General features: G+C 39.4%; 1 protein-coding gene across 1 annotated transcript; it reads left to right on the top strand.

Moving 5' to 3' along the window:
• Positions 1-222: 222 nt before the first annotated feature.
• On the top strand, positions 223-2,483 carry LOC135482087 (galanin receptor 2a-like). The gene has a single exon (XM_064761922.1). The coding sequence runs from the start codon at positions 256-258 to the stop codon at positions 1,132-1,134; it is 879 nt and encodes a 292-aa protein (XP_064617992.1). The 5' UTR covers positions 223-255; the 3' UTR covers positions 1,135-2,483.
• The last annotated feature ends 14,284 nt before the right edge of the window (positions 2,484-16,767 follow it).

Raw genomic sequence — 16,767 nt, 5'->3', positions numbered from 1 at the left:
GAGACACAAGTAATGTGCTGCATACCGGGACCAGAGCGGATTGTAGTACCTGTTATTTTCTCAGTGGTCATTTTATTCGGATGTATAGGAAACATATTGGTCATCCTCGTCATTTTAAAGAATCGCAACCGAGCGCGCAACACAACGAACGTCTTCATCTTGAACTTATCTGTGGCGGATTTAACCTTTCTACTGTTCTGTGTTCCCTTCCATGCCACGATTTACACCGTTCAAAGCTGGCCTTTCGGTGACTTCATGTGTCGCTCAGTGCATTTTCTTCAGTATTCTAGCATGATAGCTAGTGTGCTGACTCTGGTAGCCATGTCTGTGGACCGGTTCATGGCTGTGTCCTTCCCTATCCACACCAAATTGGCCCGGAATGTAGCGCCTGCGTTAAGTGTCTGTGCCATCATTTGGATCATCTCGTTGGCCATGGCCAGTCCATGGCCTATCTTCTATACCGTGAGGATTTACACACAGTACGGACCGGAACCTATACACATATGTGCTGATGACTGGGGACACAGACGCAGTCATCGACCTATATATTTTCTTGTTCTGTTTTTTCTTGGATACGCTATTCCATTGGTTGCTATATTTTTATTTAGCACCATGACCGTCTTTAATCTCTGGGCGACGAAAGCCCCCGATAGAACCAATGTGAGTCAAGCCACAAAGAATAAACGAAAAGCCACCCGTTTGGTGATAGTGCTTGTAGCTGTGTTTGGCATATCTTGGTTGCCATTTCACGTAACTTGGCTTTGGGCGAATTACTTTCCTAGATCTTTCTTGAATACCTATACCTTTTACTACTTAAGAGTTTTCTCCTTCGTACTTTCGTACACAAACTCGATGGTAAACCCATTTATATACGCATTTTTCTCTCAAAACTTTCAACGCGCTTTCCGGAAGGCTATTAAGTGTTGCGAAGCGAAGAGAAGAAAACGAGGTGAAGGAGGAATGAATATGTCAGAGTATGGACGCAGTTCAATGAACGACGACCACGTCTGCCTCCATTCTATGAGTCACTTAGAGGAAACCGAAGTGGATCACATGATTATGGAATACAATAGCAGTCACAGATACCACACTGCTCGCGCAAAATTGCCGCACGTTAAAAGTCGATTCCATTGATTCTTTGCCAGTCGTTTTGGATAAAGGGCACGTCATGGGGTACTGATATAAATGAATTTCTGACTAGCCACGTCCTTCCAAGTTGGCAACTTTCCAGACCATTTTGGCTTATTAATTAAAACATTTTCACAGCTAAGTGCCTACGTGAAATACCTTTCACATCCGTACTATTCCTCACCAAACGTTTTTGTCGATGGAAGTAATGTTCACTGGCTTCCCACCAAAGGAGCACTCCTCAGTGTTTGTGCAGCTTGCCATCGGTGTAAAATCCTGCAGAAGCGGTCTTGCTCACGTTATAGCCTATTGTGTGATCACAGTCGATATGTTTGTTTGAGTAAATTCTGTTTTATATCCAGCCAGGCGAGCAATTGCTTCGTTTTGCCGAAGTCATTCATTCCTTGCTGGGTAATCACTTGGTCGCCAATATTTATCGATGTACTTACACTCAAGGGTTTGCAGTTAATCGCTACCGGACAGTGAGTTGACCTGAGATCAGTACCATTCAGCGGAAGTACACATGGTTTCAGCTGTAATAAAAATGGTCAGCTCGGTTCATTTGTGGAAAATATCAGAAGGTCTAAGGGCGAAATCAGTCAACATTTTCCTCGTAGCGCTCCAACTTACTGTAGTATGATAGCCTTGGATCCATGAATATCCAACAAACACGTAAACATATACAGACTCTTTCAGATAATTGATAAATGTGCTTCCAAGTCTAATCGATGAAGCCATTTTGATTAGGTACTTTTTTCAGACTTTAAATTAAATAATTTGTTAAGATTTATCACGTGTATGAGGTAAATCCATAGTATTTATGCATTTCTCTGAAACGTTAATTGTGATTTTTAGCAGCAATGTTGGAAAGCAACATATGAAATCAAGATTTTTTTTCAAGAGGGTGGTGATGTTTCTAGGTGCGTTTTATAAATATGAGAGATGGATTAAAGATGATATACAAAACCACCACTGCTCATTTTGACACTTTTTCACATTTTTCAACCTTCCTAACTTGTCATACCGATAAGACTTCTATTTGTATAAATCCCTGTGATATAAATTACCATTATAATGTGTTGTAATGCATATTGCTGAGAATAAAGTTCTGCTCTTTCAGATATTTACGAATGAACTTCAGGGGTAAATTTGAAAATTTTGTGCGTACATTCTTCCATAACACATGAAGAAAATGAGCAGACTTTAGTCAGTTGCAAATGGTAAGTCTTTCACTGCAAAATGTTCCTGTTGAGATATACTAACTGAAAAATGCATGCAAAACCATGGCAGTATATTCTAAATTGACCATGTGTTATTTCAACGCATTAATATTGTTTTCTTTGCCTTGAGATATTTTGTTCAATAAAATACCAACTTCTTCGTGACTATTTCTCCAAATAGTGTGGTTACATGTATATACGTGTAGTTTGGTAACATCGGAAAGAATCTGCTCACCGTACCACTGTTTGTGCTCCCTTTGAAGATTTCATTGGCAAAACCACGCAAGTAAGCTATTAGCGCCTTTCGATGGATGCGCCAGCTGAAAAGGAGAGTCCAATCGTACCACGTTGTGCTTATATTGCGAAAGGCCTTCTGTTCTTGTTTTCCTTGTTCACAAGTGACATATCGCAGATTCATATCGCAGGAGTTGCATCGTCTACAATCAAAGAATGGACGGATGATATATTCAGAAATGCTAGGCGTCTTTCAGCAAATAAGTGATGGTTTGAGAGAAAAGCTAGGTATTGAGGACTGCATGTCGAAGCATCTGTGTAAATTTGGCTTTCACCGTGATCTGAAAGCCAGTTGGACGACTGGTGATGTGTTAGGGCAATACTCTTTATCCTTCGAAATGCTTGCACATTGGACGCTCAGAAAATCATAATATTTTATGCACCTAAAAAGTGCAATATGACGGAACCTACAATGTGTGCCACGGGGAATATTCAACATTCGGCACACAGGTTAACCCATAATATACACCTATAGAAAGTACAATATCACTCGTAGAATCTACAGTATGAGGCACACAGAAAGTACAACATGTGTCACAAAATGACACAAAGCACTACAAATAATCACGCAGTTAATCCTATGTGTGTAGCCTTTGTGACAGCACAAAACAAGTGACACTGCAATATGTGACCTCCAGTGTGTGTTACTACTCATCTACACACATGGTATAGGACATACCGTAACAACTAGCCGAAAGTGAAACGTAAGCAACTGATATAAAACAGGTTGAAATAACCCTTCTTTGTAAAAGTGAAGAAGACTTACACATGTATATAAATATGAACAGTTTGCTTCCATTAGATATGAACGTCTAAAACCTTATACTTTCACTTCAGGTACGTAGGATACCGCCTCAGTGTGGGGAGTTGGATTTTGGATAGTGGCAAACCGTGAGTCAACGGCAAGTTTTGCTTTCATGTATTATTCTTCTACACGGTTCTGCTGGAAGGAAAAAGGCAAGACTTTGAGGAAGTGATTTGATTTGAGCTTGAACAGCTTGTTCTGTGTGAATATTGTTTGTCAGAGGAGTCTCATCTCCTTCTGTTTGTATTGACAGTGAGAGTTGAGGGCAGAGACTTTGACGTGTTCAGTACAGAGTTTACAAGATTTGAAAAAGAAACGCACACCGGCAATTAATTCAATGAAATCTGAAGAGCACACCGATTACAAAAGGTGCATTCGCCCAACCTTCTCGAGAGCCTGCAACTCAATTTAAGGTCGGTGTAAGTGATCCAGATCAAATAATGAAAACCCAGTTGCCCAGAAAATTAGTTTGGTTTAAAACATGACTTGGTGGGATGTAGGGTACTCTGACCTTGACACAGATCGTATAAATCTCGCCAAATGAAAAAGCCTAGAATTCAGCCCACTGAGACGCTGTTTAGTTGTTGAACGGAAAACTCCCTCGGTTTACATCTTATGATTGAAGGTGGGGGGAGGGGGGAGGAGAGATACGGGGACAGGATTGGCGCACAATGGGGAATGACTGACGCCAGCTTTGAGATGTCAGTCTTTCCCATCTCTACTCTTACCAGACTGTTTTACATGTAAGTCCCGTAATCTCCCACAGCAATCCCCGCAACCTTTACAACGCAAAGAGGTCATTTGTTCGTTTTCCACCAAATCTCTGTAAAGTACACGCATGAGGGTGGGCAAGGGGAATGTATAAGCTGGATTAGTCGCCTCACACTCTAAACATATCCCAGAAAATGTACTTTAAGCAGACCCTAAGATTAGTTTACTGCAGGTAATTACGCTGAGCTGGATATTTGTGCTCAGAACGAACAGAGAGCTGAGCCGTTAAAACAGTTGTGCTCGTATGGATGAATAATACACCACTGTTCCCACTTCGTACATCACTAATGGTGTAGGTACTGTAAGATCTACAATCTCACGTCTCAAAAAACATGCCATGTATATGCTGCTGTACACAATGTTTCCTCTTTGTCTCTTACCTAGCACCTGTGATGACTGCTGCCGTGTTTATTTTCCGCAACTCTCCTCTGGCGGTTAAGGATAGGTGTTGTATAGATCATTCCCCGTCAGACAGTATCTTTTGCATTTTAATTGGAGATTTTACTCAAGTCTACGCGTAATCGTGGGTTGCTTACTGGTAACTGTTGTAGATTATTTTTCCGAATGGTGATGATTTTCAAATTTCGTTTACTGATTTGAGAATTAGACCATTTTTCGCAGTTCTCTTTCATGTTCAGTCTCATAGTGATGATGCCAATCTTTTCCCCCACACGTCTCTCCTGTGTTTAATCTCATAGTGATGATGCCAACCTTTTCCCCCACACGTCTCTGCTGTGTCCAATCTCATAGGGATGATGCCAACCTTTTCCCCCACACGTCTCTGCTGTGTTCAATCTCATAGTAATGATGCCAACCTTTTCCCCCCACACGTCTCTGCTGTGTTCAATCTCATAGTGATGATGCCAACCTTTGCCTCCATGCATCTCTCCCGTCTTTCATCTGAGGCTTAGTGATGTGGACCATTATCCGCAGGTCTGTATTCCTTTTCTGTCCATTGTTTATGGTCCAATCAAATTCTGTCGATGTTGCATGGCGACGGCCAAATGTTTAGATGGTTATTCAGCTAGCTTTTTAGGTAATATTTCGCTTGAAAAAATTTCATGGAAAGTGACTCCTCTTTTGCCAGCTTGTATAAAGTGTTATGAACGCGGCTTAAAGTTGTAAGGCGTACAAATCTCCTGTCCTTTTCTACGTCACTGGGTGGTAAAAGTAGACAATGGCTTTTGGATAAGAAATACGTGAAACTAAAATTATCTTGGGCCTCTTATACCTCAGACAATACCTTATATCCGAGTAGCATTAATCAAAAGAGGTGATTTATTCATTGTTTGGCTTTATTCATTTTTCATTAAGTGGACCAAAGGCTGTCGAGGTTAACACACAATCGCGCATGATACATACAGACAACGGAAGCCGTCTGACATATCATTAATAGCAACTTTACTTCCATGAATATGGGCTTACATCTCATCCGATTTGACCGACATGATTTAATTGTGGCTCACTGTTTCCTGTCTGCCGAGGGGAAGTGTTCCGACGGGCTAACTTAACTACAACATTACATTTACACCAGACCGACCATCCAGGAATAAATCAGACTTACTGATCTCCGTTTCTGTAGGCACAGCTAGAGGGTTCGGGGGCAAGGACTGTTCGACCTGACATTGTTATAACATAAGTTAAGCGTTTAGAACTCATGGAGAAGAATTCATCTCAGACACAAGAAATAAGTTACCAACAATGCGAAAGCAATTGTATCTGAAATACTTATCAACAGATTTATAGAACAGAAACAGACAACACAATGTAGGAGACGACAGGACATCTCTGAACACACTGCACGCACACGTAAAGAATAAACCAGTGTTGTATAACAGGGACGTATAAGTCTCTTTAAGGCTAACTACTGGGCCGGGCAAAGTCCTAATTTCACACAACTTGGGTATTATGGTTTGTAAACCTTATTTACTTCCTTTAAATAATTAACTAACTGGTGTATCAGTAAGGATGCTATTTACTCTATTCATGTTCCATTAATTCTCTGATAATACACTAATTCTGTCACTTTCATCCGTTTGGAAGGAAATCACTTTGCGGTGGAAGTCACCTACAAGAAGATCCCAATTCTGCGTGGAAGTTAGTACACTCATGAATACTGCTTCCTACTCCTTGTGAAATAACTCAGGAGATTTCCGATCCCAAAGAGAGATAACGAACACTGTTGTGAGTTTGATGCAGTTACATTTCCTTTGATTATGACACAAAGGCGCCATAGAAGAAACATGCTAACCTGCGGGCACCAAGTCTCAGGTGGTCTTCATTGTTCTTTGTGTGGCGAATTAATCGTGGACGGAGCTGTAATAAACGAATGGTGACTGTGTGGGATATATGTGCTATCGATGAAACCAATTAAGAAAGAGTCCAGTAGGCCTACTCGTTTTGACCACACGAACAGTTTCATGTCACGCGATGCTCAAGAGCTTAATGGAGTTTGGCATCAATAAAATGGCATATGCTAATAAAATTTGTTTTAGTCTAATCACGATCATGTGGGCTTTAAATTCATGTAAGGCGAAATCACACTCCAGAGCGAGATTTGCACGATGAGAAAAAGGATTCTGTTATAAGATTGTTGGCTGGCAACTCAGACAATATGAGATTTTTCACTACTCGTACTTTGTCTTTCTTCTGTACCTTGATTGCAAAACAGGAAAAAATCAGTTTACTTTGACAATTTTAAAAGCGTTTGGCATAACCTAATAGAGAGTTAATCGTACTGCCTCACTTACGGACATTCCGACTCAGGACCTTATCAAACCGCTTCGTTCAGCTAAAAGAGCAGCTGATCACTGAAGACTGACCTCCTGGTTTATGTGTAAAGCTGCTGGTCCGCAAACATTAAGACTACTTCCACCCCTGTGGCTCTGACTAATCGAGCACATATTCTCACTGTATAAACAAGACATTGAATCCACATTGATTTTCGAGAGGCCAGACAATGTGAACGAAATGGAAAGTCGTGCTTGATGTTTTTCGGTCAGTAATTGGGGTCATTCAGCTTCAGTGTGGAAAGGCGTATAAGGTATGAGTTTATCTTGGATAGTCAGACGAAGAGCCAAATTAATCGCGTGATGAAGCTGATCCGTGTTCCGCTTAAGTAATCTAAATCCTGTCTTTGTCCACTCCTGGTCTTCGTACCAAAGCGTAATGGGGAATAGGCCCTGCCAATATCCGGGATCTCAGACTTAGCCATCTCGTTTCCAATGTTTTTGCACTTACTTTTACAGCTCTGTCGATGAAAATTTAGTACGCGGCTCCACAAATTACCTTTATCGCGAATGCGGCTGTAGAGTATCAAGCTTTCAACTGTTGTGCCATTTAAATGTCAAAGAGTCTCTATCGGTCTGATTTATGTTATTCCGCGACACAGTGTAATCCTCATACCCGCTCTGATCTATACACCCTGACTTGACGAAAAAATCACTCCACCCAATTAAACACAACTAATAACTTCATTTGGTGAACTTTTCACGGTCTAATGAAGCTTATTTATCTGCCTACAATGAGCCAAAGATGTTCACATCATTATTCTTCTGTGCCAGAATGCATGCTATGTTCAGTAATACCTCTACATAAAAACAGGGTAAGCAATTGATACTTTGCGTGATTGCATTACATCATAGATTTTTTGTCTGTAATTGACCCCGATTAATCACAAACGTTACATTGTTGCGATGACAGATGAAACCAGAGTGAACCACATCAGAGCTCATTGGGTGGGGTTGGGTCGGGGTGGGGTGGGAGAGGACACAATCTGGGAAAGCACGCACATATAACATAATTACAATACAGCAATCTGGTTAAACATGGGAGTGATAATTTAGAGTATGTTTTGTAGGAATAGTCTTGTAAAGCACAAGCATGACATTGGTTAAAGTTACAGATTACCTGCATCAAGATACTGTAGCTTTGGGTTTATCCAAGGAAACAAAATGTTAAATTTATCAAGCAATGTGATTTTATTAAGGGCAAATTCGAAATAGCAGAGCTGTGTGTCTGAATGGTTTACCCCAGTGATTACATTTGTCTGCATGTATAATCTGGATGTGAAAAGTAGAGTTCTTGCATAATCCAAAACATCGCACTTTGTCTAGTACACGACTTCATCGATTTGGGCTTTGTTTTGCTAAAATGAAACCGTTTTGTGTAATATCTGGGCAGCATACATTCAACCTGTACGACACGGATGTTTTCTATTGGCACATTGACAATTATTGTGTGGCGATTAAATTACGATATGCCCGATTACCATCAGTCACGTGCATTTCATCTAATTACAACGACAGCATATAGAAGAGCTTTTTTGTTCATAACGAATAGCTGACGTTCAAAGCACGACGTGAATGCGGCTGAGTAAAACGAATTGAGTAATCACGTCTGTGATCTTTTAGACACAAACTCTGACGATAAAATGGCCTATTTTTGCGCATTAGCGACATATTTTCCGGCAGAAATCATAAATTGCACCCACAATGTCTCGAATTCAGGATAAGATTGATTATATAACAAAAAACAATATGACAGTAATTACAGTGTTGCATTTAACTAGATGTCATTATCAAGCTGAGAATGTTCTACTAAAAAGTAGTTAAGGAAAGTTTCCCGCCGGCTCTTCTTGGCCGGATGCGAGTTGGTGCAAGTTTGACGTTATGTTGCCAGATATGAGGTCATTTGGAATTTAACCTCGGCAAACTTCGCTGTCTGTGTTATGTATTAAACTGTCCTGCACGATTCAGTTTTGTATCACGCTCATGTCCGTACGTTCGTTGATTAATTTCCAAACCTCAATTATAATATTACAGGACAATTACAAGATAGACAAATAGGCCGAGATCAGAGCGTGGCTACAAAGTCCCTCTCCATGGTATTTTACCAACATTGTCGTGTGGCCGAATTCAGCTTTCCATCGGTTTGACCGAGATGTTTATATCAGCGGGGTGGGGGGGGAGGGGGTTACAGCGAGGTGGCTCTCCCGAAAACCAGACGGCAAAACAATGCACATCGTATTTTACCTCAAGTGTACATTTACATACATACACATTCAAAAGTCAATTTAACGAGCTATGGGGTGAATTACATTTTAATCAGCATAGAAAACTTACACTTAATATGGCACAGCTTTAGAGTTAATCCTCTTATTCCCCTTTAAATGCAGTCTACGAGCATGATGTATAGCTCACCCTAAAAACTACGCTTAGTGCGCTGATAAGCAATTAGGTGTGGCTTACATATAGGATCCTTCCATATATCCTTGTGAAACCTTGGCTGGGACCCTCTTCTCCTGTTTACTGGTTTTATCCCAAAGTATAATGAATCAAAAGTTTCGGATTTGACGCTTGGATATTGTAATCATGTATGATCACTTTTTTAATACATCTTTCTATATACATATATATATTTCAGAGATTGTGATGATAACGACATTTCTGTTGGGGTTCGTAATTTTTATACTTCTTATAGTACTGGAATTTATTTATACATTTATACCTGTTTTTAAGCTAAACAAATACGGGCATCTTCATATTTACATGTTTGGAGGCTGCTTTTATATTTTCTATGATTTCGTAATAACAACCGCGTTGAGCAAGGGTCCAAAACTATTTTCTAGTTGTGTCAACTTCACACTCTAGTGTTTTCGTCAAGTCAGTATTCTACAGTTTTCAATGAAGTGGAGGAATCTATACGATGCAGTAGCTGTATCTTGGACCCAGGAGGAATACCCTTGGAAAAATAATGGAAAATAAAGAAAGAAACCCCAAAGACGATATTTGAGTAATATAACATCTCTCGGGAACTCGATGGGCAGGATATTTATATGTAGTACACGTAGACACGTTTTGTGTTATCCTGGCATTTTTGAGGCTCTGAATGATTTAATAAGAAATGCAGGAGTAATCCATAATAATGGGTAGTAATTTGGGTATTTTGTGTGGCACATCAGCAGACAAAAACTGATATTCATACTTGCTCACTTAAGTTCTGCTGTCACTGCGTTTTATGTTAGAGGCGCCCTAATTACAATGTGGAGATTTCGTAGACAGCACCGAGACATTTAAAATATTTTATCTTTACATAAATAATATTTTATGCCATTGATTTGTATCATAGAAACTGTGCGGCTGTAGGTTTGACGTTAATGGTTCCGTAGATTTGCTCAGCAGCCAGCTGATGTTACAAATCGATTGGCTTTATATCAGATGGAGATAACTAGTGCCGACAAGAATTTTCTTTCACATCGTACCATGTGTGTACACATAGGATATAAATAGCCATTTATGTTCCTTATAATCAAGTAAAGTTTTGTACATTGGTTGGTTTTGGTGCACTTGTTGGACATTATTAAATTCGTTTGTTTTGCATAGCCTAGTTTTCAGATCTTTATAGATTCACATTTTTATGGAGACAAACAACACACATTTTGTGCATGGATTACACGCATGCCCTTATGTATTACCACACGTATAATGATTTTTCCCTGCAAGTAATGTATGTTAAGAATGTATCAGACGCTTAGGAAATCAAACCTCTATTAAAATTTCATTGGTATCTTATGTTACGATTTAATCCGGAACATTATTCAGTCCATAAAGAAACAATGTCTCATTATAAATGGTACATTTACTCGATATCAACAGAGTGAGCAATATTCCATCTCTGGTATTTATTAATATTTCCTTCAACTGTACGAAATTTTCTTACTGCTATGCAGAAATCTGAATATAGGCTAATGGTTTACAAAACTAATGCGTATCACACAAACGCGAATTAATGTGGTTTGTGAATCAATGTATAATAACTACGCCATAGAAGAAAGGCAACACACATTAGCTTAACATAGGCCTTACATCACATGTGGTTTTACCCAAGACAGATAAGATATTGATGCAAAGATGTCTGATGCTAACATAAAGTAATTATTAATCTGTAATCTGTAATAATCTGTAATTGTGAATCTGTAATTATTACATAACTGTGGCTTTCTATATTCTTCGGCAAATTTGCATATAAACATAAAAGTAACAACGATGTTGAAAAGACGGATTCAGTCGTCTTTTGCGTTCCGTTCCCTTCACAAATTGTGGAACAAGATATAGACCTATATCTTGGTGGATGGTGTACCTTCTGAGAACGCTGAAATGCCCAAAAAGGGAACCTGATGTACTTCTAGAACACGAAATTCTCGGCAAACCTTACAGGCTTAGCTGCAGCATTCTCATTACGACAGTAAATAAGGTCGATGTGTTGAACAATCAGTGTAATTCACCAGCTATGCCATCATATGTAACAAACAGTTAAACATCGTGTGGTAGAGATTTGTTCAACTGAAACAAGTTGCTTTGTAGATGTGTACATTTCAGGTATTCAACAAAGCCTCATGTAGCCTTGGAGTGACCAAATACGGGTCGTAGGTTGGAAACCCCTGGCGGGCAGGGCTGAAGAATTAAACTGACTTTGTATCTTATCTCGGGCTGCTCTACATCGGTGGTTAGGCCAAGTAGTGGTCGACGCCGGGACATTGCCTGAAACGTTCGTTAAGGCGTTCTAGTAGAACAAACAGAAATAAAGTATAACCGAAATAATATTGCAACCGACATTGCACAATATGGTTCCCGATTTATACCATAATATCATAACCTATACATTCCAAGAAAGCTTGACAGCAGATATTTCCTATATCATAAACTAATTCTGTTGATGCTAAGTCTGCTATCCTTCGCATATCATTCACGCGAACGTCAAATTTGACTGAAACCCGCAGAGCTTACTAGCGCCTTACAGATATTCATTGCGGCCATGACACCGTCTACTTGTACGGCAAGGCAACATTTTCGTCGGTGCTTAGCGTAAAATGTTGCGTTGTTCGCTCTGTCGCCATGGAAAATTAATGCTGAAATTGGTTAATTTTTATGGAAATTTTTATGGAAATCGTCGACAACACACTACTTCATAAGTAAAACGTCGTCTTCTGTTTTTGGAGTTCCACCAGTCAATATTTTTACTATACGCATATCATCATCTTCATATCTTCGGATAGCGATTTATTGAGTTTAAAATGTTGTTTTGGCCACAGTGTGCCAACGCGACAAACTGACATTTCAACTTGAAAACTTGGGTTAATTAACGCGTTAATGATAATCGGCTAACTTGACATTTGAACTGAAAAGCTCCATTAGCGCGTTAGGAACAATGTGCAATGCTAAAATATTGAGTAGTGACACTGTTGTGTTTGCTTATTTTCAAAATTGCACAAAGGTGACCTCTTCAGTTAAAATGTCGGTTTGGTGCTGTGATGCAGTTTTGAAGAGGTGCACAACCATGACAACACAACAACATTTTAAGTTATAATGTTGTCTTCCTGTCAACCATTTGTGCTTATGGACAGAAATCAAATACGTACATTACTTGCTGCCGAGGTAATTTTTATTGTATATAAGAAGTATATATTTGTTGAATGCTCATGTGTAAAAAAAATAATCGGAAGTCGACACTAAAATGTCATGATATGTCGTTATCGTCACATGAAGCTGTGAACCAAAAACTTTTTCGATCCAGGTCTTTCAAAATGAAGAAGATGCGCCTGTCAAAGGATAAACGAAGGGGCATTCCTCTCTTTTCAAAATTCGAAAAGACGAAGCACCTGCCGCAGTGGGTTTCTATGGGACTTTGTGATTCTCAAAAAGACGTCACGTTTCGTGAGAGGGATTAATTTGGGTAAGCAGAGAACTATGGAGTGTTTTGTTGACTCAAACGATTCAGTTAATAAGTCACATTTGCAGAGAGAAAGTTGTGAAAAGAAGGTTTCTATATTTAACCTGTTTCCAAGAGCCGAGGTACATGTGAATGGAATCAGATATATGATAGCTGTATGCACTTGAACTAACTGTCACGTTTGAGTCTCACAATAAAGGAAGACAGACTTCAGGAACATTCATCATGACAGCCGAATATTCATACCCATTCTTCTCATTGAAATTAGGCTACGTCGATGTTTACGTCACAAATTATTTTTAGATTATGTTGAAGAACTTTAAGATGGGTTGTGGAAGCTTTGGACCTTGTTAGCGATATACACTCTAAACCTCCAGCCGGGGTTCACTTCCGGTATCCTATCGTAATTTTCCTTATAGGTTCCTCTAGCTATTTCGGGGCCTCCGTGGCTCAGTCGGTTAGCGCGCTAGCGCAGCGTAATGACCCAGGAGCCTCTCACCAATGCGGTCGCAGTGAGTTCAAGTCCAGCTCATGCTGGCTTCCTCTCCGGCCGTAAGTGGGAAGGTCTGCCATCAACCTGCGGATGGTCGTGGGTTTCCCCCGGGCTGTGCCCGGTTTCCACCCACCATAATGCTGGCCGCCGTCGTATAAGTGAAATATTCTTGAGTACGGCGTAAAACACCAATCAAAAAAAAAATCTAGCTATTTCATAAAGACGCATTCTTAACACTGGACCCATGCAGCTAGACATATTTCAACAAACCCCCCAGATGAATTCGCAAAATTGGCCGAAAAGTTGTACATAAAAACCATGGACATGTAATTCAGTTATAGCTATTAATTTTATAGAAGAAAAAGCAGGATGCCGGAAAATAAATATAATCGTACGGAATCAAACTTACTACCGACATCTTTCCTATAACTATTCTATGGCTTTTTTGTGTGCTTATAAAATAATCAAAGTAGACTTTCGCAGAAATCATTTCAGAAATTAAAAAATCTCATATGGAAAGGTGTTGTGAAATATAGCAAAACAAAAGTTTTAGTATGTTTTCCAATAACATTCATATTTTTCTAATTAAGAGAGTGAGTATAATATATTATGTTCAGCTAAGCTGTGCACAAAGAGCTGCATTTGACTTGCATGTACATATATTGTTTATTGTGTTTGGGCCCAAATTTTGACTCAACGCTTAGCGACAAGCAGAGACACCACTGTCCTGGAGATATAGGGGACATCTGCAAGATCATCTGCCACAAATGACATTTAGCTGTCCCTAAGGAAAGCTGAAGTGGCATATGGTTTCCATGTGAACTGTTACTTCAAAAGCACTTCTAAAGGTTGATCATGACCAGGTGTAGAAAAGAATGACGTTGTATTAACAAGAAAGTGTAAGTCATTCCTAACAAGCCTGAACAGAAGAGAATATTTTCACCAAACTGCTGACAGTTATGTACATCAACTTATTTGGCCGACAAAATGAGATCTCTCTAATAGACATAAGGGCTCAGAGTATTTTTTATGTCCATCCAATATAATGTTAAAGCTTTGACACCAAGCTGTTGCCATAAGACGTTGTCAAATATTCTACATATATATTATTAATTACCTAGTCCGTCAACTCGCTGAAGTATAGAGAGCACAAATTTTAATTGCAGGTAAACGCTGTTTTGCCACCGAACTTCAAACATTGCAAACTATCCATAAGCCAGATCTAGCACTTAAAGAATCAGAAGCCGTCAACATTCAGTAGTACTGAGATCCGTTGCCAATGGGACATGTATGAAAGTGTGTTCGTATACTATTAATGCTTACGTTCAAGCCCACTACAGACAGATACTATAGTGTTGGCCACCGTCGTTTAGGTGAAATATTCTTGAGTATACGGCTTAAAACACTAATCAAATAAATAAATAAATTTTTGTGGGGAATTTTCGCATTACGTGGGACTGGCCTTCGGCCTTGGGCCAACTTATTAATAGCACAGAATAGTGCTACTGCACCGTCCATCTCATGGTGCCAATCTTGCCAGACTCACTTGACGCCGAGCCTCACTCGGCTTCTAAAAGGAATTATCACGAGCCATGTTGCTTTCAATATCATTCTAACTGAGCAAACAAAGAACAAAGTATTCACCTGAATGAAACAGCCTAGGCGAGACAAAATCAATGAAATCATTAAGTTGATTAAGTGTACAATGCATAGCATGAGCAGAACATCGTCATTTAGCCGCCTAACTGCTACAGTCGCCTTTAAACCGTACCATGTCTTTATACTGAAGTCCTCTCGTGGTACAATCCACCCCAATACAATTTTCCAGGTATACCACAAATTGACTTGATGTGGGAAAATTATGTGCTATTTCCGTATCGGAAAGATTTACCTGTCTTTCTCAGCGGGCTGGGAACAAATAAGCAGTCAAGCTGGGACATGAACAATCGATGTATAAGTATACAGTAATCCAAAGGCTGCGGATAGTGGTTTTTTATCATTTCAGTGTAATACGTCTGCAATCAATGTTCATACATGAATATGCTGCAATATTTGTAGCTTCGATATCTAAGCATTTTGGAATACATTTACTCGCACCTCCAGTTGCGTTGTTTCCTTATTTTTTTCTTGGCACCTACAGACGCTTTCCTATTCTTTTGAAATTCAAATGTAAGTTTTGCAAAGATTCTGTGAATCTCCGAGGGAATCTTGCAAGGGATTATCCAGTGGATTACGGGAACTAATGCTTTGAAAATTACTTATAATGTTGAAGATTAAAGGTACATGTATTCCACCTAAAGGTGTTTGGGGATTATTAGTCATGATACTCTGAAAACTACCAAATTCCAAATTGAAAAAGCCCTTTTACTTGACCACCTACAGGAGTTGAATAGGTAATGCACTTGCCTCTTCATAAACATGTTAATATCCATAATTTAAAGATTACGATAATTAAACACAAACATAGCTACAATGTCTCTCTAGTCTAAGACTTTTAAAACACGCAAAAAGAGGATTTTCGAAACATCTCTTTCAGTCCCCAAGAGTAATAGCCATGTTCTCCAAATGTCAGTTCAGCTGTTACCGGTGCACATGTACATGTAGGTGGTATTATAAATACTGAGCTGAATATTAAGTATTTTATTTATATCAACGTGGCTCCACTTGTAATGACGAAGGCTCTGTACAAGAAAAGTGATAAATACAACTGTCACTGACATTGATCCTGTAGACATCCTTTCGTAAGCCGACTTATTTTATTCACTATATGCCTTTCAGATCACTCTATGTCTGGCACGGCGACTTCTTTATTCGATTTTAGCTCCGTGTCAATGTATTTGCCAATGTCATTGTTGCCAATGTAAAGAGTAAATTAATGGCAATTCACTGATAGAAGAAGTCGGTCGTCTCGGTCCACAATCACACTGTGCTTGGATGGACAATATCCGTTTAAGTTGGACAAGAAAATCCATTGACTTTGATTGTACTTCATGCCCAATGTCTGCCTTTTCATAAAAGTATTTTATACTCTATACACCTTCCAGTGCTAACAACGATACACTGAATTGTCACGTAACTAATGTCACACAATTTGTCAATTTGACAATGATCTGATATAAAATAATTATAATTGAATTTTGACCGACAAGAAAACAGACTTGCAGATATCGGTGTTGGAATAGTTTTGCTGTATTCTAACAATAATGTTACCAGACGAATATACGGTAGATACGGTAGGCCCTGAGTATGGTATCCATGGGAGCCACCCATGCCCACATTGCAAGGACCTTCGGCTGCTCTAATGTAACTGTGTTAAACTTAATGCA

This window comes from Liolophura sinensis, chromosome 1, assembly GCF_032854445.1.
Source record: "Liolophura sinensis isolate JHLJ2023 chromosome 1, CUHK_Ljap_v2, whole genome shotgun sequence".
Taxonomy (NCBI): domain Eukaryota; kingdom Metazoa; phylum Mollusca; class Polyplacophora; order Chitonida; family Chitonidae; genus Liolophura; species Liolophura sinensis.
The sequence above is the reverse complement of the archived record's forward strand: the minus strand, read 5'-3'. Positions and strand labels throughout refer to the sequence as shown.